Raw genomic sequence first — 27,586 nt, forward strand, 5'->3', positions numbered from 1 at the left:
AATATTTTAATGAATAAAGATTTGAATCTAATTTATAATAATTTTTAATGATACAAAATATTTATATATTTTAATTAGTTCTTTATAATATATTATTATTATTTATATATATATAATATATATATATTATATATATAAATAATATGTATTAATTATATATATATATATATATTTTTTTAAAGTGTTAACACTTGAAGTGTTTTAAAAAGATATTTTCCAAAAAAAAAAAAAAAAAAAGAATGGATATAGAAAAAATAAAAAACAAAAACTTTTTAGTCTCTGTCAATTGTTGCACATGTCTAAAAAAAAATCATATACATTTACACACATATAGTTACATATAAACTATGTATTTGCAATTGCACGCCACGATAAAATAAAAAATTTTTTTTCTTCATTTTCTGATTATCTACATACGTTTAACGTTTATTTCATTTAAATTTTTCTCTCACTTTCTTAGAATTGAATTTAGCAGCCTCCTGTTCTCTAATATAACTATATCCAAATGTTTTATTCTTTTTAATATAATTATCAAGTAAAATTTGTAAAATACAATATATATACTAACTATTATAAATTCTTAATTTTTCTTTATAAATAATTATAGTAGTAGTCTTCACACCATTTGTTAATTTATTATAATCGGATGCCATTTCTTTCGTTTTAATTTAAATATTACATTTGTGCCCTTTGCACTAATTCATTTTATAGTGTTCTGCATGACTGTGTATATATAATACATGTAATATAATCTAAAGGACTTATTGTATTTACATATATACATGTAACAACGGCGCATAGTCCGAATTTGTTAATTTTTTCTGATTACTACTAAGATCGACTTTTTCAACAGCAAACGTTTATTTGGGAGAGGACATCTACACATCTACAATGGATTTGAAAGTAACTGTGCATTAATTTCACGTGTAAATAGTAATGAATGATTAGTTAAAATTCTGGTCAGATCTTTGTGTAATCCTTTCTCTAGCAATATGCAACGTGAGTTGCTACTAGTGACTGGTCGTTTGCTTTATATAAATCAAACTCGAACTAATTACAAAAAGCTTACAACTTTTAAGAAATAGGCTTCATTGTTAGTCATTAATATATTTTTTTTTTATTTTCACTTGGCCAACCTCAGATTTGGTTTTGGCGCGGTTTTTTTTCTATTTTAAAAGTACAAAGGTTTTAAACAACTGTTTGCTTAAGAGGCCTAAGAGGAAGACAATTCTAACTCTACGTTTTTCTTATATTTTAAAACAGTACAATATGCGTATAAAATAACGCTAGAACGTATATCATATGTTACGGAAATACTCTTTCTTCAATCATTATTTTAAACATTCCAATGCCCCGACGTATATGTATTATATATATATATATATATATATATATATATATAATATATATGTATATATATATACATATATGTATTATATATATATACATATATGTATATATATGTATTATATATATATATATATATATATAATATATAATATATGAAGTAGATATAAATTTATATCTACTTTTTTTTATTTACGTTACATTATATGTTATTAACTTTTTTTATGTTTCTCTTGTACTTGTCCTCTCGAGCAAAAGTTGTGATTTTTTACTTGATTTTTAAAATATTATTATTTAATGCATTCTACATAAAGATTCAGGGTTGGCCAAGATCTCACTCATGCTACGAATCAAGATCATCTTCTCTCTGGCTACTGAAGTATGATACTAAACCACTAAATTCTCCAGAACCTTCTTCATCATATTGTTTATTGCCAGTATCAGCATTTGAATGTGCTTGCTGTTGAGATGGAGGTTGAGGGGGAGGTGGAGCTTGAATAGGTGGTTGATTATCCGCAGGAGATGAAAAATGATCCGCGGGATATGGAGATCCTTGATATGCGGCTGCATCATCTGCTGTAGATAATGGCGGTGGAGGTGGATAGGCACCATAATGATAATTTGGTGGAGGTGGAGGATGATACGGAGAAAAATTACCAGGTGGTCGATTAGGAGGTGGTGATGGTTGTTGCATATTATGATTAACTGGTGAAGCATTCGTAAAAGGTGGCATTTGATGTCTAGGACCCATTGGATTGTCTGTAAACCTGGACATAGGAGGTGCTCCTCTGACATAAGGAGGAGGTGGAGGAGGTGTAGGACCACCTTTTGTTAGAGGACTTCCAGCAGCTGGTGGAATCATCGCAGGTCCAGGGCCAAGTGGAGAACTACGATCTCGATTGCTAATTGATATTGGTCCACCACCTGATGGAGAAGGATCCATTGGATGATGTGGCGTATGATATATTTGTGGACCAGGTACTCTCATTCTCATTGGTGGAGTTCCTGATCTTACAGCTGCAAAATGAGGTGGTATGGAAGATTGTCCAGCTTGTCTATATGGAGAAGGAATTCTTCCACGTGGTTGCATTTCATAACCTGTCCTAGGTCCGCCCATCATTTGACTTCCAGTGTTTGGTCCTCCAAAATATTTGTGTCCCATTGCTGCAGCTGCAGCGGAAAACGATTGTGGACTACTCGATACAGGTTGAGATTGAAGCATCCTGGTGATAACGGAAGACTGTTGATTAGGTGGTAATGATGGATAAACAGATTGTGAAGTCGGTGTTTGTGAAGAAGGTGGTCCTTGTGTTGTAACAACGCCAGCAGGTGGTGTGGACGGAGCCGAACCAGAAGTGCTACTACCTGGTGTAGGAAGTACATTCGGAATTTCATTGGGTTTTATCTCCGAATTTGAATCAGTTCCCATTCCTATTAAACCAGCTTCAGCCGCAGCTTTTGCTGCTGCTTCCGCAGCTCTAGCTGCTTCCAATGCAAGAGTCTTTTTACCTTTTCCACGCCCTCTTCTTTTAGGTTTTATAGGTGATCCATCAGGATTAAAAAGTTGTCCATCTGGTCCTGTCATCATAGGAATGTGTCCTTCACCTGTTCTTTCTGCATCAGGCGTCATAACAGCTGATATATTAGGATTAATATTAGATGGTATAGTAGTTATTAAATTTTGTGGCATAGCAGCAGTCAAACTAGTATTCAAATTTGGAGCCCCATCCCTACGCATTTGTTCCGCAAGAATTTCGGCTTTACTACGACGACCTCTCTTTTTCTTCTTTGGTATTTCTCCGTCAGTTCCTTCTGGTGCATTAGGATCTCGTTGTCTTTCAGCTGCCAATATTTCCAATGCTTTTAATCGTGCCTTTTCCAATTTTTTTGCTTCTCGTTCTTCTTTTTTCTTCTTTTTTGCTATTTCAATAGCTGCAAGCTCTAATTGGCGCCTGCCATATTCTTCATCTTCCATCATCATTTGTTCTAATTGTTCGTCATCTAACTCAGTAAGTTCACTAGCTCCAAGTCCTGTCAAGGAACCTTCTGGAACATCTCCAGTAAAAGAACCTGCCACTGACATAGCTGCGCTAGTTAAACCTACGTTTTCTGAAAGATTCTCATCAATTTTCGTATCTATTTCTCCTATAGGATTATCCATCACATTTGCTATAATATCCTTTTCTTGATCATCTCTTCTTTGAATTACAGAATTAAACAAAAAGTTTTGTTTACGAGATTTATTTTTACTTCCAGGTTTTGGACCAGGTTTTTTTCTTTGTTTCGGAGTTCCATCGTTTAACATCTTTCGTTTACCACCGGGACTCTTGCTTTTTCTAGGTTTTCTATTTTTTGGCGATTTATTTTTAAATTTATGACCATCTTTTTTTGGATTATAAATATCACCTATAAGGTGATATTATATATTAATTCATATGTACATTTATATTTAAAATTAGTACATTCTTTTTTATTTACCTGAATCTGAATCTTTTTCAGCATCTTCATTTAAATCTTCACCTTCATTTACAACAAATTCATCTTCGCTTTCACCCGTTTTTCTTAATGCTTTTTTTAACTCCTATAACAAAAAATATTTTTTTTCATTTTCATATCTTTATATGCTATATTATATATATAATATATTATATATTATACCTCCTCACTATCTGATGCCATTTCTTCTTGATAATTAATTTTTTTACCACGAGTTCGCCTACTTAATATTTCTTCTTCTTCTGGTTTATTTTCATCTGGAAGACCACCGTATATAATCTAAAATGATTAATGATTAATGATTAGAATATAAAAAGTAAATAGAATATTTAAATAAGAATGCTATCTGTTAAAATAAACATTATAAAATTAAGTAATAAAACGTACTTTTCTTCGAATTGTTGGTGTCTTCTTTGTTTTTAATATGTTTTCCTACAATAAATTAAAAAAACAAACAAATATTAAAAAAGAAAGGAATATTTCAAATATTTTACATAATTATATTATATAACTTACTTTCTTTTTCTTTTGTTGTGTTATTTCTTCTAATGATAAAGTGACAGGTATATCAGGTATTTCCGAATTTATTTCTTGTAATTTTACCTCATTTATAGGTTTATCTTCATTATTTTCATTTGTATCATCAAGTTTAGCATCTAATATATGAGGCATTATGGATTCATTGTTTTCTAATTGTGATTGTATTTCACTTGTTATTTCAATTTTTGGTTCCTCATTTGACTCATTTTCACTTTGATTATCAGATTCAATTATACGTTTTCTCTTTTTTTTCTTTTTACTTTTTGTTTTCGATAATGTCTTATATCTAGATGTTGAAATGGTTTTACTTCTAAAATAAAATTTAAAAATAATGATTTAATCATAAATTAATTATATAATAAATAAAATGTCTTACTTTTTTTTCCTTTGTCGCCATGAATTATCACTATCCTCATTATCTGAATCCCACGTTGATCGAGATTTTTTTCGTTTTGGTCTATCACTTTCTTCACTGTCATCATTTACTATAACAAATTTAGAATATAAAACTTTAATAAAAAAATAAATTTTTTTTGTGAAAAAAATTTTTTTTGTAAAAAAATGTTAAAATGTTATAATATTAATTAAAAAAGTTATTTATCATACTTACTAAAATCTTCATCGTAGCGTGTAGTTCTAGCCCTAGTGCTTCTTCGTACCGATCGTGAATCTCCCTTCTTATTACGTCGTTTTACATCAGCGAAAGTACTTTCATCAGAAGACGTTATATGATCATCAAAATCTTCTTCCTCTTCAGAGCTTGTGCCTTTAAAATCTTCATCACTTTCAGGATCATCTTCACTACTTATATCAAGACTATTCAATTTGCGATGTTTTTTACGTGATAAGAATTTTTTGACTACCCCTTTATGTTCTTCTTCTTCATCCATACCATCTTCACATTCAATTTTATATTCTTCATCACTTTCTTTTTCTGATTTTCTGTCAATATCATCTTTATTTTCTGGAGTTTCTTCAATGTTTAATACTTCATTCTTAAAATGAAGCTAAAAGCAAATTAATATTAAAAAACATAAATTATAAACAACAAATCAATTAAAAATATGTAAGAAACCTGAGCTTCTTCTTTTTCAGCATTTACTATGGTCGCAATATCTTTTCCTCTTCCTTGATTACCAGCTCCTTGAATCGCTTCTACCTCATCTTGAATTGCAGCATTAATCATAGCGTCATAATCATTAAATTTATATTTGTTAGCACAACGTCTTTCACGTAATTGATATACAGGTTCACTTTCTTCACTGCTGGATGTTTCTGTACTTGTAGAAGATGAGGCAGACGTAGATTCTACAAAAAAATATAAAAAATTCATTTAAAATAATAAAATAAATAATATAAAAAAAAAATTAAAAAATTACCATTATCAGATTCTTGACTGGATGCTTTTGATCCTTTTTGATGACGTTGTGATTCATTTTTGTGAAGAACATTATCTAAACTTATACCAACAAATGCTAATCTCTTCTTTCTTAAAACTTCATTTTCGTGTCTCTTTGTCAATTGATCATACATTTTTAAGCTTTCTCTTAACTTAGTTACTAGCAAATTCTAAAATTAAATATTAAACAATAGTTAAAATATCACAATAAAATAAATGTATTAAAATTAAAAACTTACATGTTGACATGGAGGACAAAACCAATCACCTTCTGGTATTAACATAAGTGCAGGCCTAAGACAAGAACAATGCCAGCCTTTATCGCAAGAATCACATAAAAGTATCCATTCTGGATGATCTGCTTTACCACATTTTTGACAAGCATATTCATCATCTGCTTCTTCAATATCACTCTGAGCTATTAATTAAATAATGTTAATATATTATAATATTTATATTTTATTAAAATTTATAACATTTTATAACAATTGTAAATAATCATATAATACCCTTTTGTGCAGTTCTTGCTCTTCTTAATGGCTCAGATTCTTGATCTTTTTCAAGATCACTTTCTGGTGAAAATTCATGATCACTTTTAAAAAGTAATGATCCTTCACTTTCTATTTCTTCTTCTTCATCCTCTTCTTCATCATTTTCATTTTCTTCATCACTACTAGAACCGGAAGAACTTTGCCATGGATTTGCTTCATTGAATTTAGCCAACATTTTTTTCTTTTTTCTCTTTCTACGTTTCTTTTTGGACTTTTTTTCTTTTTCCGTTTCCCTTATCACAATTTCTTCTTCACTTTCAGGCTGAAAAAAATACAATGATTATCCTATCATATATTAATATTAATAAAAAAAGTCATATAAAATAAAAATATACTTTTTGTTTTTTTCGTTTTTTCTTTTCCATACAATCTTTCTTTTCTTTTCTTTCATTTGAAGTTTCCTCTTCAATCCTTCGTCTATCTGCCTCTTCTTTAATTTTTAATTGTGCTATTCTTCTAGACTGTCTTACAGGTGTTTCATCTTGAATTAATCCTGTCTGTGTTTCAGGAACAATATCTCTTCCTACTTCTAGACCCAAAACCATTTTTCCTATAAATAGTATTTTTATATATTATCTTATAAATATAAGAAAAATATATATATATATATACACATATATATATATTATATTTATAAGATAATATATTATATATATTATATATTTATATAAAATAAAAACTTACTTTTCTTTCGTTTTTTCTGTGAAATTGGTGTCATATTTAAAGAATCATTATTACTTGGTGTTCCATCAAGATGAACTTCAGGTGATATTTCAGAAGATTGAATGCTTTGAAATTCAGAATGTTTTGGCCGATTTGAACGTCCACTTCCCCTATAGCCACGTCTTCGTCTTCCTCTAGGACGTCCTCTTGTTTTCCTTCCAATTGTAATTGAATGGATAGTACTCTGGTCATCACTTATATCCTTAATTTCTTGATCCTCTGATTTTTCAGGACTACATTTCATAGCCTCATCTTCTGAACTTATTGTTACAATACGACTTTCTTCCACAGATTTTCGTAATTGTTTATCAGGCATACGTTTTGTACGCAATTTTATTCTTTTACCCCCTATAATTTCTTCATCATTTTGTTTCGAAATTATATCTTCAGAATTTGATTCATGGGAACTATTACGGCGTTTACGAGATATTATTGGTGTTTCAGTGGAATCTAATTTCCATCCATCATAAACGAGTTCAGATACGGATTTAACTCGTAAACCTATTTTTGGTGTAGAGATGTCATTTTGTTCGTTATCATCTAATTTTTTAAATGTATCATCATCAGTACATGCTAAAGGATCCATTTCTTCGGAAATTGTACTAAACAAATTTTGGTTATCTACTTCCATAGAATCATCAGATGTTAAAGCGACTGTTTTTACTTCAATACTTTGTATTTCTGAGCTTTGTTTTTTCTCATTATTTTTATCATTATTTTTTTGTTCAATTTCATGTAATATGTTATCTGTTGTATTAGTTATTATGCTGTATTCATGTTTTGCTAAATGTTCTATGGTATTATCAGATACTATATCTTCATTTATTTTAGTTTCAATTTCTACTTGTTTAAGATTACTTAAATTTTGATCCAATTGTATTTTAGAATTTGCTAAATCTTCTAACATCTGTTCATTAGATTCTACATATGGAGGTTTAAATTTTAATGGAGGAACATCTTGAGTATCGAAAACTTCATTTAATCTTTTACTACATTCTTTTTTAAAATTGTCTGTAATAGTAATTGATTCTGATGTTGCTTCATGTATATTAAAAAATGTTCCTTTTTCATTTATTCTAGAAATAGTATTTTCGGGAAGGGATTCTATTGTTTTATTCATAATATGCAATTCATTATGCTTTTCATGATTATCTGATATATTTAAATTCTCTGATTTATCAGATACAAAATTTACAAATTGTAGATTATCCATAGATTTAAAATTTTCTGATACAGTTGAAGTGTTATTTTTCATTTCAGATTTATTTATACCTGAGGATGTATTGTCAAATTTATTAAGTGGCAAAATATTTCGTATAGAATGAAGAGTTGTATTTTCAGATAAATCTTTATTCAAATCTTTATTCAAATCTTCTTCACCATGTAAATATGTATCATCAAATTTATTTTCCTTATTGCCAAATTCTGATAATTCTGTTAATTTACATGGTTCCATGATTGTAAATTCTTTTCTAACATGTTCTACTTCTTTATTTCTAATCAATTTGATATCACTGTCAAAATTTATTAATTTTTCTTCTACAGATTCTATAGATTCTATAGATTGTTCTTTTAAATTTTCACATGTTACGTCTTTTTTAATATCATTATATTCATTATCTTTGTCTGTTTGTTTATGTGTTTTAATTACATTTATAGAATTTATTGTTTGACAATCATTCTTTTCTTCAGAAATTGAATTCATGATTTCATTTGAAATTTTAATTGAATCATTAGTTTCTATTTTATTTATTTCGTCTATTAAATTATTTGTTTTAATTAATGTTGAATTTATATTTTCTTTATTTAATGAATCAGTTTCATGAAGAATTGGCAATATTTCTGTTTTTGTTAATTCTACAGTATGATCTTTTTCAGAATTGTTAATATTTGTTTTCTCATTTATAATTGAATTTTCATTCAAATTATATTGATTAACAACATAATTATAATCTTCTTCAATTATTTCTTTGCTAATTATTTTCTCCTGTTTATATTCACTTTCGTTTGTCATTGTCTCGGTATTGTTTTCTGATATTGATTCTCTTTCTTTGTTAAGAATGACTACATTTTGTAATTCTTTAGATGATATATCATCTTTTATAATTAATTTTTCGGTTCTTTGTTTTGTTTTTTGTTCATTAATAACCATTGTTTCAACTCCTAAATTTGTAAACAAATTATTCTTATTTTCAATTGATTCTATTTGAGAAGTTTCAGGAGTGTAATCAATACAATCATTAGAATCACTGCTCTCATAATTTGCCACTAAAGAATGCTTAATTTCGTTTGATTCCTGTAAATTTGCAATTAGTTGATTTAGTTTTGGTTCTTCTGTCTTTGAATTTTTAGTAATATATTCTTGCTGAATTCCATTTTCATTTTCTATAATATTACATGTAGACTCTTCTTCTTTATTTTTTATTTTATTCTCTCCTATATGTTTTGTATTATATTCACATTGAATCATATTATTTTTTTCAATCTGTTCAATCTTTTTTTCAACTTCTGAAATTGTAGGTATATCAGATAACAATATAGTATCAGATTTTTGTTGAATGTCCGCATAATTAATACTTTTTAATTTTTCATTGTCAGTAACAATACCAAATTTATTTATTTCATCAGAAGATGAACATAATTCCAATGAAAGACCACATGTACCTTCATCACGCGATGAACTTTCATTAAAACATGTTTTTTCTTCATTAAATTTAGAAAGTTTATCAGATTTTGATAATTTATTATCAATGATCATATCTTTATTTAAATCTTGATCAATACAGGAACTTCGCTCTTCTAATGTTGCAGTTTGAACTATATTAGATAAATTGATTTCAACTGCATCAGAATTGTTGGATGGTTTAAAATTATTTGTGTCAGGTACTGTCTCTGGTAATACATTGTAAATAGGACATTCATTTTTAAAGGACGATTTCTCAGAATTTGAATGCACTTTAACACTTTCATAAATGGAAGTATTTTGAATGCAAGTATCATCTGAGCTACTTATTGTAGGAACTAATGCATCTTTATTACATTGTTTAATTGATTCTGAACTAGTAACAATAGAACTGTCTGTAAAATCTAATTCAATATTAATATCAGGCACAGAATTTTTTGTAAATGAATCAACCAAAATTTCATTTTGTTGTGAAATTTCTATTTTTTTATTAATTTTACTGTAATTATGTGCTAAATGTAAATCAGAATCAATTAAATTTTCTACGTTTTCGTTATTAGGATTTATTAATTGCTTTTCTTGATTATAAAATTTTTGAATATTATCATTTTTGTCATTTTGTTGATAACTTTCAATAGATAAATTAAATTCTTTTTCAGAAATGTGTTCAATCTTTTTTTCTGCTGAATTATCTATATTTTGACAGATAGATAATTCTTCCTTATTTGTACAATCTGATTCTGAATTTTGAGCAAAAGATGATGAACATGAATTATTATTAACAGCTATGGAATCTGTTTCTAATTCAGTTTTTTTAATTATCAATGCATTAGATTTATAATCAGCTTCATCTTTAGAAGAAAAATTTAATGTTTCTATATTTTTAGCAAAATTTTGTAGATCTGATATTTTATTTTGACTTTCCAATTGTTCTTCTAATGTATTATTTTTTGTTTTTGATATCTCAAAATGTACAGATTCAATATCTGAATTAAATTGCATTATAGATTGTGTTACAATTGCATTATCAGATTTTAAATCTTTATTTTCTTTTTTTATATCATTCGTACTATGAGGTTGTGAAGTTATATCTGATATTTCTATTTCTTCAGATTTTGTATATTCATTTTTTGTATTTTCACTACTAGAAATAGAATCTATAACAGATTTAAAATGTTCTTCTTTTGATTCAGATTTAGATAAATCTATTTCTGTTTTCTGTATTGAACAATGTTGTTCTTGTGTAGAATATTTTGAAGAAACTGTTTGTTTCCATGTATTAGTTGGTCCTTCAATTTTTTCTATTTTATTCTTATTATCATTCTCACAAACTAAATTATTACTTGTAGACGAATTTACTTTTAATGAATTATTCATTTGAGTTATGATAAAATCATCTGATTTATAAGTAATTATTTCTTCTGTTGGCTTGGAAGAAGAAACACATTCATATTGTAGTGTATCTGATTTAGATTCTATTGTTGTTGAAACTGTATGATCAGAGGATGATTCAAATGTTTCTACTCTAGAAGTGTATGAAATACAATTAGGTCCAAAAAAAAATCTTGGTGGAGATGCAGCCATTGATTTACATTCATTATTTACTCTTTCTGAAGTATTTGTTTCATGTGAAATTATACTATCAGAATCACAAACATTTTCAATAATATCTTTATTATTTATTGATTGTGTTGTAGGTATAATTTCTGTGTAAAATTTAACTGTTTCTGATGTATCTGCTTGACATAAAGATATAGATGAATCACATTGCATAGTATCTTGTGAAATATTTCTATGTTTTTGGGAATTTTCGTCTGTATTTTCTTGTAAATTTTCTGTTTCTGCATTTCTTTTTTGTATATTTAAATTTTCAGTATTTATAGAATTTCCATCTATCTTAACATCTTGATTTTTACTAGATGAATCTTCACGTTCAGTTTCATTTTTCTTTTGTGATATGTCTTCTTCATTTGATATGATACTACTGTCACATTCTGGTTTTTCTTCTGGTTTTCCAACATCCCATCTTGATAATCTTTTCACAGAACTATTAGAATTTTTTGGTATTATTTGAATGCCCAATGATGGTTTGAACTTCGATTTTTCTTGTGTTGAGCCTACAGTTTGACAATTGCTTCTTATACTAACACTTGATTGAGGATAATTTCTGTTTAATTTTATCGCATTTTTACTTGTTACTAGTGATCCAACAGATACTTCATTAATAAGGCTATCTTCATTTAAATTTTTATTTGATGATGGAGAAGAAGTAGCAGAGTCAGCTTCATTTTTTGATTCGTTGCTTTCTTTATTGTCAGTCGTTTCTTCGCCAGGGTTACCTGTCTGACATTCTTCACCAGATCCTTCTCCATAAAAAAAAATTATGGGTTCTTCTACAGCTTCTCCAAGACCAGGATTGACTGCATCACAATCACTACCAGATCCTTCACCTTGAATCATTATCATTGGTTCCTCAATAGCTTCACCAACTTCGTCTCTCCAATTATTACTTATTATTGGTCTTTTATCCATTGATCCTCTAATCGGTATTACATCTGCTCTTATTCTTTTTAACATGTCTTGTTGTATATCATCTCCTTCTAAAGAACGTTTTATCGGCGTTGGATTCATTCTTAAAGCTGTAATTTTACTTGGATCTGGAAGTATTGTATAATTTGGTAATCTATGATCTTCTTTAGACATTCTTGTAGCATTATGATATGGAGCAGAAGACATTTCGTAACTAGGATACGACATTTGTCTTTTACTTAAATCTGCTACCATTACGTGATTACGCATCATCACAGTTCGAGCATCATATGGTAAATTTGTAACTTCCGGTTTATTTAATTTTTTCGTACTAAGGTCCATTTCTCTATGTTGAAAATCTTGAGTTCTGTATCCAGAAGAAGATAATTCAATAGTTTTATTAAATTTTCGACTAGATAAATCGATTCCGGAAAAATCCATTGGTCTGTTTTGTTCATTTGTGCTTTCCCATCCTCTAGGTGATGTAGATAAATCCATACCTCTATGTTCTCTTAGCGGAGTAATTTTTTCTATTTGACTTCTTGCATAAAAATCTTGTGATATTCTATCATCATCTCCATTTATTATATTTCCTACAATACTTCCTGATCTCGCTAGATTTTCTGCAATTTTTTCTAATGATTTTGCTCCACTTGGTTTTTCAAGTTTCTCAGATTGTATTCTCACAAGATTTGCAGCCAATTGATCTATTGGTTTTACAGATAATTTGCTATGAGCTGTTGGCATATCTGTAGGCATAAAAGGAAAATTATTTTTATTAGATAATTTATCTAATGGTTTTATAATTTGATCTGTTGAATCTTCATATTTCTTTACTATATTCAATGTAGATACAACTGGGGTTATTCCGCTAATAGCTTTTTCTTCATGTATTTGTTTTATTTCAGAAACATTTATTAGTTTCAAGGGAGATGTAATAACAGGTGTTTCAATTGATTTAAAAGACACTGATTCATCAGAATTAATTTTCGAATTATTGCTCGTTGCATGCTCTTCAGATTTATATGTTTCTGCAGATTTATCATTAGATATAACAGGAGTAATGATTGTTTTTTGAATGTTTAATTCTTTTTCATGAAGCGAAACTGTTTCTTTTTCTGATAATGTATCAATTTTACCATTTAAAATTTTAAGAGAACATGTTGATAATGAAGGTGGTGTCTCAATAAGATTTGATTCTATTACTTCATTTTGTATTGTCTGCTGAGAATCATCTTCTTCTGTATTTTGTTTAGAACTTTCATCATTTGTTATTTCATCTTCACCTTCTATATCTTCCTCAATATTATCACCTTCATTGATGTTATCTTCACGTTCATCTTCAAAATCTTCACTTTTATCTAAATCTTTTTCATCAGATCCCTCAATATGAATACCATTTTCTTGAACTCCTTCATCTTCCAAACTTGGTGATGTAGATATTTGTCCCGTATCAATAATAGGTTTCTCAGAAATTTCTAAACTATTACTATCCTCATTAATTGGAATAGCTTCAATTTCTCCATTTGATAAAGTATTTATAAGATTAACTACACCTTCTCGATCCCTAATAATATATATAATATATTTAAAATCAATTAAAATCAGAAAATTCATATGTAAACACTTACTTAGCAACAAGTTCCCAATTTTCTTCATCTAAATCTTCTCTATAAACTCTAATGTTGCATTCCTCATCAAGCTGACACCAATAAGCTAAACCAGATTTATCTCTTCCTAAAGGTTCCACACGTAATTCCTTAGCTGCTAATTTATTTACTTCATTTTTAAACTTTTGATTTAAATCAAACTGTGTCTCTAAAAGAACCTGGAAAGAGAAAATAAATTATAATAAAAGAGAAAATATATTATAAAATAAATTGATTTAAATATATAATTATATATATATATATAATATTTAAAATATATAGAATAATATAGAATATATCAATATATTTTTTTTAAATATTCATTTATAATGAAAAATAATTATACTATTTTATAATATATAATAATATAATTATGCTTATACTTTAAGTAGTCTCAGCTTGACAGCAATACGGGCTTTCTTATAACCAAACCGTTCAAGTTCCCATCCATCTTGATTAGAATATGTATGACAGAATTTAACCAATGCACGTTCCCATTTTTCTGGTGATACTGTTTTACGTGTTTTTCGTAGTAGTTTGATGTGAAGATCTATTAACTGTTGTGGTACTAAAAAAAGGAAATGATTTTAAGTATCGAAAAAGTAAGTAAGAAATATTTATATTTAAATATAATAATATAAATAAACTTAAAAATATTTTTTTTCTTTTAATAAAAATATATTATTATTTATATAATTAAAATTTTAATTTATAAATATGTAATAAATAAAAATTTGATAATTTTTAAATTACTTTTATCATAAAATGTTAAGTTATTAAAACATATTTCTGAATCATTAATTTGACGCGCGATTCATAACTCGTAATCACGTGTAACCGACGCGACGTTGACAACAAGGGAGGTGGCAGCACATGAGAAAATAACAACAGTGAATAGTAAATTGAAATAAGCTGTCAATAATCAAGTATTATTTTAATGAAATAATGAATTTCATATAAATGATTGTTAATCATTATTAATTACTTGATAGCTTTTGTTATTATTAACTGTTGCTATATAAAGCAAAACAAATAAAAAACAAAGATCTGTAAAAAATAATGTGTTGAATTCCAATGAAAAAAGGGGATGAAAACAATTATAAATCTATTATTATGTTTATTTAGATAAAATTTATTATTTCAAAATAATTTAGAAATTAATGAAAACATTAAATAATAAAATTTACAAACAGAAATTTATAAAAATGCAAAAAATAACTAATAGCACACGCGAGATTTTTGGCCTCGCGGGGGCGGGTCAATCATTCTCTCTCTCTTTCCTACACATACACGTATACGTGAAGCTTTACTTACCTTCCTGTGTGTTTTCAAGCATTTCTTGAAGGTGTGCGATATCAGGATAAACAATGCCACAGGATTTGCCGAAGCACTCGAGAAATGAACAAATCACCGCGAAATTTGGGTCACTCGCGCAAGAGGCTTCGTTATCGGACGCCATTTTTCCGCCGCTTCTCTCTGGGCCCGTCGCCGCTAGGCGATATACTACGCTAGGCGACCTAACAACTCGTATTGCATTCTCGTACAATTATTTTCAATTGCCACTGCTGTGTTACAATTCGTTTATAAAAAAGCTTAATGTAGTTAAAAATGATAAAAAAATTAATGTTTAAAACATTCGACGCTGCTTCCCGCTTCGATATTTTCGTTACCTTGATGTTCTACCTGCTATTCACACCCGCATCAAAACCACAAACGAACACACGCGTCCAAGAGACAAGTGAGAAAGATAGACAGAGAAAAGCAAGCAAGAGAAAAAAACACGTACTATGTTGTTGTTTTAAACTCCCACTTTGTTTTCGTATTGTTTAGACATTGAAGAAAATGGATACTTTCTGACGCGCCTCCTCTTCTTCGTTCACTTTACACTTTTCCACATATCACGATGCTTACCACAAACACACCGATACATAGGCGAAGATCGTTGCGCCTCTCGAGAATATATGAGATGTAGTATGTGCACGCGCGCGCGCGCGCGCGCACCTTCGGGCGCAATAATAACGATGCACGTAATCGTGGGATTTGCCTTTCCCGAACACGTTATTCGTACCTCGCTGCTCTATTAGCGAGAATCGTTACTGTCAAATCACAGAATATGGCGGTAACGAAGAAATAATAACCACCACAATGACAACGAAAACAGTCTCCTTCTTTACAGCGCGGCGCACTGGACATCGCCTTTGGGTCTGGGCTACGAAACATTTGGAGGGTTCTCAACCTGTCGTGTAATATAGCACTTGAGATTTGTAAGCTTTAGGCCGTTTTTACGAGTCTATCTTTTAATCGAACTATTTTATATTTCATTTTTATCATATTTTTTTATCATATGATATTGAATTACATTTTCATTAATATAAATCATCAATTTATACATCAAATTTGTTTGATGTATTTTTGAAATTCAATTACATCGAAAGAGCGCGAAAAGTTTATGATAGAATGTCAAATGCACACTTCAAGGTTTTTTCGAACAACGCTGTCGCTCAATGACGTAGTTCTGCGTAGTTTCCTATAATTTCGAGTAGCGGGAGTAACGATTCAATCGATCAGAATTAAACAAAGAAAACGAATATTGTTTTCTAATTTTGCTTTTTCTGCAGATACTTATTGATATAATAAATTATTAAAACGAACGCGATTTAATAAACACGAAAGTATATTCTATTTCATTTAAATCCTCGCACTACACTGTTGTGTAGCCTTTACATGGCCTTCTATAGTACTACACATTAAACACAGTAAACATGCCGATGTTTCACAGCAGGCTGAGATTGTGCGACTGCTGCGATCGATCGCAAGAGCTAGAAACACGAACAATGTATATCTATATGCAATGTAGAGAGACAAGATTCTTTGTTGATATCACATTATCTTAAAAATAAATGTTAGAATTTCCTAAGTTCTGTTTACGTTTTATAATAAAATAATATTTCGAATAATAGTTTTGTTTCTTTCACATGAGATGAAACGGAAATCCATCGAACAGATCGATAAGCAAAGTTTTTAAAATATGAAACTTAGCGATAGACAGTGCTGCCACAAGTGTTTTCAAATCGATAGCGCGGGAGACATTTTCACAAAATTATCGATTGCATACTTTTTTTAAGAAATTATAATAAAATTATTAATAATTTTTTAAATTTATTATATATACATATTCATATTTTAAATGTATTTTCAAAATATTTTTAACGAATTGTTCATAAATAATAAATAAAAAATAATCATTTTCATTTAAGGGATAAAAATTTAATATATTTAAAAAATTATATATAGAATAATTTCAACATTTCTAATATTGTTAAAAAAATTGTTACATCTATAAAATTATTTTTACATTATATTTAGCATTAAATGGCAAAACAATACAAATAACTCGTGAAATATAAAATGTTTATTTTTAAATGAAAGTTTTGAGTTAACAATTTCTATTATCATTATTGTGTAAAACGTTTTGTGTTTATTTATGTATAAACGTTTATATTTACAACATATATTACTAAAAAAAATCTTAATATTATTATTAATTTGTTGGGTTTAATAATATTTGACACTTATTAATTCTCTTTCATATATTATACACTCTATTATTTGTACCTGAGTGAACTACTTTCTTTCTGTCTGCTGTACATAATATTTTTTTGTCGCTTATTTATAATATTCTATTTGTTATATCTTAAACTAGAAATTTTAATTATTTTGAATTTTATTTGAATATATAGCACCATATTGATTGTTGGATAAAAAAATGTTATTATAATTTTGAATCACATTTAAACTGAACTCAATGTTTTATCTTGTTAGAAATTATTAATAAAATACTTGGAATGAAATCTTATTTATATGAAAATATACAAAGTGACAACAATAGTTATCAAAATAATGCATAAACTTTATTTTATATAATTAAAAATTAATTTTTTTAAATTATCTGCTTTCCACATTTTATATTTCTAATGAATTATTAAAAAAAATAATCACTTTCATTTAAACTATAAAAATTTAATATATTTAATTAATAAATCAAATTACACTTTCAAACTCTTATATTTCTCTGATTTATATATTCAAGCAATATATATGATAAACATTTCTGTTAAACATTATTAATTCTTTATTTTAGAAAATATCTATTTTATAAATATTATAATATTATTATATCTATTTTATAATAAGAAATATCCATTATTTCAAATTTTATTCTATATAAATTATTAATTTTTATAGAAATCGTCTAATTATTTTTCATAGTTTTAACGACATTATAATATAATCATTTTGTAAATATTATGCAATTTTACAGTATATATAAAAATTCACTATATACAAAATAGATCATATATAATGTAAAAACACGCATTTTTCTATACCATTTATTATTTAATTTTTATATTATTTTTTTTTTGATATTGCTTAAAAAGAAAAATTATTTCATTTCAAAAATAAAAAAAATATTTACTTGTATTTTATATATTATAATATTATATATATTATATATAATATTATATATATATATATATATATATATATATATATATATATATATATATATATATATATTATAATAAAAATAATTGAAATAATAAATATCTCTATTTCATTAATATGATAAATTTTTAATTTATATTAATTTAATTAATATAAAAGATTATTTTGAAAATAATAGTAACTATCAATTTTTTATGTGAAAGATTATGTGGAAAGCAAATTAATATTTTATATATATCTACATTTATTTTTAAAAAATATTTGTTTATTGCATAAATCATACTCAGTCGCACATATGCACTCACAGATACACACTGTATGCAGCTTCTAGAAAGCATACATACATTAAATATAGGATTATGCCCTGTTAAACAAATAACTCAATTTTTCTGATATAAATCAAGAGTATTATAATATATAGTTAATGAATTTTGTAGATTCGTAAAATAATCTATACATAAGTAAGCAGTTAGTAATGAAAAGCTCGCATAAATACCATTATAATGCTTTGAGATGAGATAATGATGAAAGAAAATATATTAAAATAAAGTACAATTTTTTAAATATTGAGCTCTTTTACAAAGCTGAAAAGCTGAAGAAAATTCTTTTTTGTAGAAAAAGCAGGGCTGTTTGAAAAATGAAGCTTAATTCACAAAATGTATATTCATATAAAATCACTTAGATACTCTTTGCGCTGTGATATTTTTAAGTTGTTGTTTATATATTTCAGCCTCTTCTTCTTTTTTTTGAAGCCGCTTACGATATTCAGCTGCTTGTCTTCGTGCTTCTGCTAATTGTCTATTCAATAAAGCAATATCCATAACTGGTTCATTATTATGTGTTGTATCATCTTCAGTAATTTCTTCTATATCATCATCTAATTGTAAAATTATTGGTTCTGTCATTTTTGCAGGAGAATTAATGATTTTATTCTGTTAAAATCATTAAATATTAATATATTAAAAATAAGAAACATATATTAATTTTAATATTTTTAATTCATGTTTGATTTTATACCTCTGATGAAGATATTATGTTTTTAGATTGTGTAAGTGTTGATACAGGCGTTGTAGTAGAAATAGAAGAAATGAACAATTTTCCAGCTTTATTATCTACAGAAGATCTTTTTAATATATTAGGTCCTCTGGATGTAAGAGTAGGTGTATTTTGACTTAAAATTTGATCTGCTCTAATTGCTATCACTTTTCTAGGAGTCCCTTTTTTCCCAGCAACATGAAGTCGTTTCATTCCTATTGAAGAATTTCTTGTTAAGTTTAGGGCAAGCTTACCTGCCTCTGTAAAAATAAATAAATAACCGATATCGATAAATATAAACAGCAAAATGTATATTTCATTAAAATATTTTATACCAGTTAAAACGACTGTTCTTCCACTTTCCATAGCATTTTCAACAATAGATGATTCATTATCTACAGGTATCATTGTAATTCCATGTGCTTCTAGTAATCTAAATTGTTTGTTTACTCCTCCAATAGCTGTAATATCTTTACGTTTTTTAGTATTATTAATATTATTCACATCAGTTATTTCATCTACACCTTCTATTTCTTTTTCGCGTTCAACATCAACATTTGTTCCAACATGAATTTGTTGAAAGATCATTCGTGGTTTTTTTCCCATTTGCACTGAATATTTAATAAAAGATAATGATTAATCAGTTTTTAATATAAAAATTAAAAAATTAATAATTCAAATATAAAATAATGCACCTTGTGTAACTTTTCTTCTTGGTTGTGATTCTTGTTGTGGAAGTTCAAATTTTTGTTGTTCTTCTCTTTCAGCTTCTAATTGTATTAAATTATGGGTTGCTACTTCAAGTTCTGCTGAATTTGCTTGATTTTGTTGATGTGCTCTAATACCTACAATTTCTCTTTCTTGTTGTAATATGTCTACTAAATCTAATCTATCATGTTCTAATGCAAGACTAATAGGTGTTTTGTCAAATTTACTAGTTGCGTTTGCATCTGCTCCATGTTCTAATAAAACATGCATTACTTCTACATGTTCTCTTTCTACTGCCCAATGTAAAGGTGTCATTTTTAACTGTAATTAATTTTTTTTATATTATTTATATTATAAGAAGATAAAAATATATAATTATTTATATTATAGATAAAATTTATTTATATTAATTTTATTTTAATTACCATATCTCTACTATCAACATCTGCACCATAATTAAGAAGTAATTGTGTCATCTGATGATGACCTTCATATGCAGCCATATGTAAAGGTGTTCTATCCACTTTTGTTCTTGCATCTCTTGAAATTCCTGCTCTAAGTAAAACCTCTGCAGTTTCTGTATGATTATTTTGTGCAGCGAAATGTAATGCGCTTGTACCCAACTATTAAATAATAATATCATTATTGATATGATAATATGATATTATAAATAAATATAAAATTGATTATAATAAAAACATATACCCAATCTGTAGTAAATGGTGCTCCTCTGCACATTAGATCACGAACGGTATCAGTGTCTCCAAATTTTGCACTAAAAAGTAATTGCTTTCCTAATTCCACTATTGATAAGGCATCTTGAGAACGTGCTCGATGAGATACATCACAGGAAAGAATTTCAACCTATGAAATATCTATAGATAAATCAATGTGTCTGAAGAATGAAATATAAAATACAATCAAAAAATTGTACATACAGGAATAAGGGTGTCTGAGTCCAGACCCTCAATATCATTAGTGCAAATACTTTCAGCTTGCATTTTTGTATATTCAACTCAATCCCCTTCTTTTTGATGCACACTAAAATCAAATGATCCATAATAATTGATATCATTGGGACTTGTTTAAAAATAAAAAGGGCTAGCTGTGACCATTCCATTTTTCACTCAGTAATTCGTCAGTGTTGTTCGACCTTGAAGTACCGGGATCGAAAGTAGGTCGCAAAATTAAAATTTAAAATTTAATTCAATAGAATTAACACGATTTATTCGTTTTTGCCTACTTGTTCAGAAATGTAGCTGTATATTTTTCAAAATTTTCTTCAGTACAGGATGTTTTTATTTTGCCATTTCAGATTGTGAGGAACTTCCTGTTCCTGTTCATTAAACGGAAGTCCCATGCCATAGGCCCCGTGTTTTGTGCCCAAAAGCGATTCAAGTTAATTGAAAATAACATTGAAGGAAGATATACTTACGACCAATACATTATTCTTGCTTTTTAGCAATTTTTCCAAGAATTTTCGGATGCACACACTCACTTTGAGGAATTGTTCCTCCCCTCAGCCTTCTCGATTTACTGCTTGGTAAAGTTTTATGAAAATGGCGACACCTTGGCGCCATTCCTAATATAATTTTATCATTACTGTGAATAATTTTTGATGTCGATAGATATATTTCTGTAATTAAAAGTTTTTTTTATGTTAAATTTTTATTATTTTTATTGCATTTTAATTGCTTTATTTGAAATAATACTGGATAGTAGTTAAATATGTTAAATAACAAAGTATATTACAGCGCCACATTGTGGAACATGTGGAAATCATATTATATTAAAGGTTAGGTATATTAAATTCTAGTAAGATTAGGTTACATTATAAAATTTTTCTCGTGTGTTTAGAATGTATTTAATTAATTTAAATTAATATATATATAAAAAAAATAATAATTGCATATTTGTTAGAATTTTTAGCATTTATTAATATATATGTAAATAAATTGTATTAAATCAAAATATTAGATTAAAAAAAATAAAATGATTTATTGTAATGAATAAATATTTATATAATATAATATTTATATGTATATTTTACATGTGAATTATAATATGAATTCTATATATGAATTTTTTCTATTTTTAATTTTATATAGCTAAATAATTAAATACAAATATAAAATTTAAATTGTATATATCGCAAAAATAAATAATAAGTAGTTATAAAATAGTTTATAAAATATGTAATCAATCATTTTATTTATTTTTATATCGTTTTTAATTTTTCACATATAATTAAAATATAAGAGTTATATATATGTATATATATAAATTAGTTTATTTAGTATATATATATATATATATATATATATATATATATAGTTATATAGTATATATATATATATATATATATATATATATATATATATATATAGTTATATAGTATATATATATATATAGTTTATTTAGTATATATATAAAAATGATAATTTTTTATTCTTTATCTAAAATTGTATTTTTTTGGCTTTTATAATTTGTAATTTTTATGTTTTTTGCGACAATTTATTTTTCTTTTTATATTTTTATTTCATATTCTTTTTTTACGGATTTAGTATCACAAAGATATCAAAGCAGTAATATATAATAATGAATCCATAAATAAATTATAGAATAGATACTTTATTTTAGAAAATTTTTTCATAGAATTTTTTAAATAAGAGACAAGATACAGAAAAGATCTAACATTTAATTTTTTTGTTGATGATTTTATATATCCTTGACATATATTCTAAAGTCGAGAATGTAACATTTACATTTTTCATATCAAAAATTCAAATATAGTTTAAAAAAAAAATAATGAAGTTTATTTAATTATTATTTTGTATTACCAAAAGTAAGTATAGATAAAGGAAATAATGAAAAAAAGACAAAAATAGTAATAATGCTCAATTTTTTCTCTATGTTATCCAGCTTGTGATGAGATATCTTTGATACTCAATAGATGGCATTATGATAAATTCTTATTTTTTTTATTATTTTCTCTTATGTATATTTGTAATGTAAAATTTATAATATATTCAAATAACAGTTTTATATATAATATTTTAAAAATTTTTATTGCCATTTTTGTTTATTCTAATAATTAAAAATACAAATAATATATTTTATATGTATTTATTATTCGATCAAATTTTTATATAAAAATATATTCTATATAATTTATTGAAAATATATTTTATGTATAAATTAGTTATTATAATATTATATATATTAAATTAGAAAATTTTTAGAAAATTTTTTTATAGAATTTTTTAATATATTATATATATTTTTATTATATTATATGTATATACCACAAGAACTCTTTATATTTTATATGTGCATATTTTTATAAATTATTTTCTGTATACAGAATGTTAAAAAATATAGGAATACCAATTAATTCCGGAGATAATTTTAGGCAACATTTTTCTTCGCAAAAACTTTCGTTATACCTTTATTCATGAGTTATCAAAAAATATTTTATTCTTCTTTTATTCTCCTATTTCTTTCTCTTTCTTTCTTTATCGTTTTTATCCTTTTCTTACTCTCTTTTATCAATTCCTTTTCGCTTTCTTATTATAATTTCTCCTTCCTTCTTTTATCATTTTCCTTTTCTCCAATTTTTCTATGTTCTTTATCATTCTGTTTTATCAGTTTATTCCTTCTTTGTACTTTCATTCTTATTATTTCTTCCTTTGTCATTTTTTTCTTCTCATTTGATTTTTTTGTCATTCTCATCTTTATCTCTTATATTATTCTTTTTTTCTTTTTCTTTTGTTATCCTTCATCCTTCTTTATTCTTCTATTCTTTATCATTCTCTTCTTATTTTTTCTGTCATATTTCTTCTTTTTTCTTTTTTTATCTTTTTTCTTTGTCATGTTTTTCTTTTTGTTTTTTCATGTCCATATTTTTTTCTTCTTTTTGCGTTTTTTTCTCTCTTCTTTGTTATTCTTTCGTTCATCTTTTGTCATCTTTTTCTCCTTTATCTCTCTTCATTATTAATAATAATGAATTTCATTATTATTAATATTCATATTTTATATTATATATTTAATATCATATTATATATTTAATAAATATATAAATAATAAACAATTAGTTTATTCATTTAAATAACAAAATTATAAATAAAATTTACAAATGTAATGATGAAAACAATATTTCAAATATATATAATTATATTCAGAAATAAATCACATATTAATGAAAAATTAACGAAAAAGTTATTCGTATATTAATAATATTATATATTAATAATGTCAATCCCTATATGATACATTAATAAATATTTTTTAATAATTAATTAACAAGAATTTTATTAAAAATTAATTCATTGAAAATAATTTCGTTAAAGTTGAAACAAAAAATTTTTCTCAAGTTTTAGTTTCAAGATAATAGTTTAAAAGTTCTAAAATTTTCAATGACGGACTTTCTATCTTTTTCGCATAATGTTTCTTTCCTTATCTATAACTTCAAAATCTATCTTATCTTCTTATATACTCTGTTATATTAATAACAAATCGGAGTTTTAATGATTCAAACACGAGATGGCGCTGATAAAAATTTTTTGATCGTTGTCTAACTTATCGATTAAATTAATTCTGAAAGTTTATTGGATCAAAGGAAAGAATAAAAGTACGTAAGTAGATTGAGTATTAAATTAAAAACTGTTTAAACAGAGATATAATATTATAAAGAAGAATAATAATAAAAATGAAAATAAATTTTGATATTAAGTATTTATATATATATTTCGAATATAATATAATATATTTCGAAATAAATTTTATCATTTTCTTTTTATCTTTATTGTTTTATGTGTTCTGTCAAAAACACATAAAGATTCGTTTTCTAAAAAAAATTTATTTCATTATGATTTGCACAAATATATAACCGTGTATTTAACGATGCATTGGTAAGTTGGATTATAATTATTATTAATTAATAAGATACGAATGAATGCTATTAGAATAATAATATTTTATATATACTTTCAATTTAAATTTCATTACATTATTTTAATCGAGAATATAACATTATCGATTAATCGATAATTATAATTCTTAATAATTAAAATTTTTTACCAGAGAGAATTTAATCCAGTTAATTTATTATTATTTTCGAAGGGATGATTTCATCGAATGACATATACAATAGATCGAACGATCGACAAATGATAGAGTTTTTTTCACGAATCACGGTGAAAGAAGGAGAGAAATTCGAAGAAAAGGGACGTAAATGCAGCGTAATTATCATTATCACGAGGAGTACAGAAGAGAATTCAATTCAGAAGGGATTCATTTTTCTCGAGATACGCGCGAAAACGTAATTGAAGAGCAGTCTCGCAATAATCGCTCTGCAATTCTGGTTGAATAACACACACATCATGAATGCGCATTGAAACATCGGACAAAATCTGTCAATGTATTGTGATGTTTCTGTAACGCGAGACTTTTACATCAAAATCAATGAGATTAGAATTGTTAGAAATTATTCTCACGGGGAACGGTGTATATATTGATTCGAAATATCGTTTCAATATTCTTAACGATATTAAATATAATATACGTACATGTTTCATTTTGTATTGACATACAGATAAACACGATCTCTCAAAGATCTCTCGAATTTGTATTTTAAACGTGGATATAAGAAACGTGAGTTTCAGTATTCATTCGTGAGAGTGGTTACTTGCAAGAAGGAACGAGATGGCTGAAAGTGAGTAAATTTTGCTTAAGAGTTGCGAATCATTCAAAATTAAATAATGTCGAGTAATTGAACAGTGCGAAGTTTGGCGAATTAACGAATTGAAATTGCTAATTGAAATTGCACTATGTACACTATCGTTTATAAATATTCGGATAGTTTGAATTTTATCAAAATGTACAACAAATTAATGATTATAAATTTAATAATTTTTTTATTTTTTAAAATTACATTATGAAGAATAAAATAAGTTACTAATAGATTCCTTGTCGAAAAGATTGGAAGAATTTTATAATTATTGAAGAGTCAATGACTTTCTTGTGAAAAATAATCTGAGTTTTCCTTTTTATTATGAATTGATTGTATAGTATACAAATATACATATAGTGTTCGAATATTAAATGTTAATATAATTGCATAGAATAATTGATTTATTTCTTTTAGATCTTCAACTTCTCCGAGATAATCCGTTTATTTTCTTTTCATTTTTTTTTTAATTATAATAAATTAATCGTGAAATGTTAAATTAAAAATATGAGATGGATTCAAGTATTGATCATTTGATATTATGCATTTTTTCATCCTTTTTTTGATCCTTGACATTGATTGTAGCAAAAAAAAAATATTATTAAGTTAATTTATTATTGTCTTATTTTCATAAGTTCATTTTTAAATTATAGTTTAATTATTATTGGATAAGAAATAATATCATCGTTTTTAACTGATGCCAAATTCTCTATTTAAACATAAATTAAAATATACAATAAATAAATTATACTTAAAATAAAATAAAATATAGCAAGTCTTATTATCGTTCAATAAATGATATTAATATTTATGCACAAAATGTTATAGTTTTTAATAGTTTGCTTTTTGGTCAAGCTACAAACTTTAGATTTCTAAATTATCTCTCTATATTCTATTAGTTTTTTTTATTTCAAATTTTTTTTATTTCAAATATCTTATGTTATTTTCCATTTATCATTATGTTGTGCATAAAAATAATTTCTAAATAATAATTCATGACATAAATAATAATAAAAATTTGTTGATTTAAAGAAATTATTGTGTTTAAAATTAAATATCTTCAAGGAAGAGAACTGTTTACATGTCGGGGCGTGCTTTGGTACCTCGTTTTTTGTGGTTTCGCCATCAATTATATGTTGAGATTAAACTTGCATTTAACAATTGTGTCAATGGTAATACCTCCTGAAACATCTGCAAATGGTATGACCACGATATCCCCGAATATTTCAATTTTGGAATATAAAGTAAATATATTTTTATATTTTTCTACGTTAACATATGATTAATAAAAATATTTCAACATTATTTCATAGATAAATTCATCTAATCTAAAATATTTTGATTTAAATTTGTGCACATATAAAGCAATAATGAAGGAATGATTACAAAAGAAATTTTTTTTGTTGATGAAAAATCTTTTTGAAGAAATGAAATCAATTTTCAAAATTTTAGTTTTTTATATAGTTTTGAATACAATTTTGCATGAAAATTTTTTTAATAAAATAGGCATTAAATAATAAAGATAATAAAGCATTAAATTCTGATTCCTTTATAATTTAAAATTTTGCTTTTTTTTTTGTATAATTATATCAAACTTAAATTTAAAAAATTATCATTAACAATTATCAATAATAATAAATTAAGAAATGAAAAAGCCTTCAAATATTTCAATGAGCAATATATTTTATATTT

General features: G+C 26.1%; 3 protein-coding genes across 14 annotated transcripts in view; 1 reads left to right on the forward strand and 2 right to left on the reverse strand.

Moving 5' to 3' along the window:
• Nucleotides 1–1,539: 1,539 nt before the first annotated feature.
• Nucleotides 1,540–16,254, reverse strand: LOC725662. Of its 2 annotated transcripts, none has more exons than XM_026445833.1 (16): nt 15,232–16,254; nt 14,301–14,485; nt 13,900–14,096; nt 7,018–13,835; nt 6,669–6,862; nt 6,292–6,595; nt 6,022–6,200; nt 5,763–5,952; nt 5,459–5,691; nt 4,994–5,390; nt 4,760–4,868; nt 4,360–4,693; nt 4,231–4,275; nt 4,006–4,122; nt 3,826–3,928; nt 1,540–3,753 (listed from the first exon to the last, which is right to left on the reverse strand). In XM_026445833.1, the coding sequence occupies exons 1-16, from the start codon at nt 15,374–15,376 to the stop codon at nt 1,691–1,693; spliced, it is 11,613 nt and encodes a 3,870-aa protein (XP_026301618.1). In that variant the 5' UTR covers nt 15,377–16,254; the 3' UTR covers nt 1,540–1,690. The 2 variants fall into 2 exon arrangements, with proteins under 2 accessions (XP_026301618.1, XP_026301617.1); XM_026445832.1 differs by having other exon boundaries at nt 6,669–6,883; nt 15,232–16,252.
• A 2,412-nt stretch (nt 16,255–18,666) lies between these two features.
• LOC412357 (GA-binding protein subunit beta-1) lies at nt 18,667–21,982 on the reverse strand. Of its 5 annotated transcripts, none has more exons than XM_006561362.3 (8): nt 21,602–21,982; nt 21,105–21,207; nt 20,872–21,030; nt 20,592–20,789; nt 20,154–20,487; nt 19,794–20,069; nt 19,441–19,673; nt 18,667–19,355 (listed from the first exon to the last, which is right to left on the reverse strand). In XM_006561362.3, the coding sequence occupies exons 2-8, from the start codon at nt 21,165–21,167 to the stop codon at nt 19,098–19,100; spliced, it is 1,521 nt and encodes a 506-aa protein (XP_006561425.1). In that variant the 5' UTR covers nt 21,168–21,207; nt 21,602–21,982; the 3' UTR covers nt 18,667–19,097. The 5 variants fall into 5 exon arrangements, with proteins under 5 accessions (XP_006561425.1, XP_395818.2, XP_006561424.1 ...); XM_395818.6 differs by having other exon boundaries at nt 19,441–19,718; nt 21,602–21,975; XM_006561361.3 differs by lacking the exon at nt 21,602–21,982 and adding an exon at nt 21,410–21,548 and having other exon boundaries at nt 19,441–19,718.
• The window catches only part of LOC725470 (sialin), a 29,034-nt gene continuing 23,019 nt past the window's right edge, over nt 21,572–27,586 (forward strand). For 5 of the 7 annotated variants that reach the window (XM_016916976.2, XM_006561356.3, XM_026445835.1 and 2 more), the window contains exons 1-3: nt 24,967–25,076; nt 25,288–25,879; nt 26,960–27,138. In XM_016916976.2, the coding sequence (XP_016772465.2) occupies nt 25,870–25,879; nt 26,960–27,138 (189 nt within the window). In that variant the 5' untranslated portion in view covers nt 24,967–25,076; nt 25,288–25,869. Of the gene's footprint in view, nt 21,710–24,966; nt 25,077–25,287; nt 25,880–26,959; nt 27,139–27,586 lie in introns of those variants that run through there. The other 2 variants (XM_016916977.2, XM_026445836.1) reach the window with 2 other exon arrangements.

This window comes from Apis mellifera, linkage group LG16 (genome assembly GCF_003254395.2).
Source record: "Apis mellifera strain DH4 linkage group LG16, Amel_HAv3.1, whole genome shotgun sequence".
In the NCBI taxonomy this organism is placed as follows: Eukaryota; Metazoa; Arthropoda; class Insecta; order Hymenoptera; family Apidae; genus Apis; species Apis mellifera.

Bases quoted from the DNA above. Each gene is read 5' to 3' on its own strand.
- LOC725662 (XM_026445832.1), bottom strand. From the start codon at position 15,376: ATGGCGTCCGATAACGAAGCCTCTTGCGCGAGTGACCCAAATTTCGCG. The intron at 14,097-14,300 runs GTATAAGCATAA...TTCTCTTTCCAG, and splicing joins TCAAGCTGAGACTACTTAAA to GTTCTTTTAGAGACACAGTT. The intron at 13,836-13,899 runs GTAAGTGTTTAC...ATATATTATTAG, and splicing joins AATTGGGAACTTGTTGCTAA to GGATCGAGAAGGTGTAGTTA.
- LOC412357 (XM_395818.6), bottom strand. From the start codon at position 21,167: ATGCAAGCTGAAAGTATTTGCACTAATGATATTGAGGGTCTGGACTCA. The intron at 20,488-20,591 runs GTAATTAAAATA...AATTAATTACAG, and splicing joins ATGTTGATAGTAGAGATATG to TTAAAAATGACACCTTTACA. The intron at 19,719-19,793 runs GTATAAAATATT...TTATTTTTACAG, and splicing joins AAGAACAGTCGTTTTAACTG to AGGCAGGTAAGCTTGCCCTA.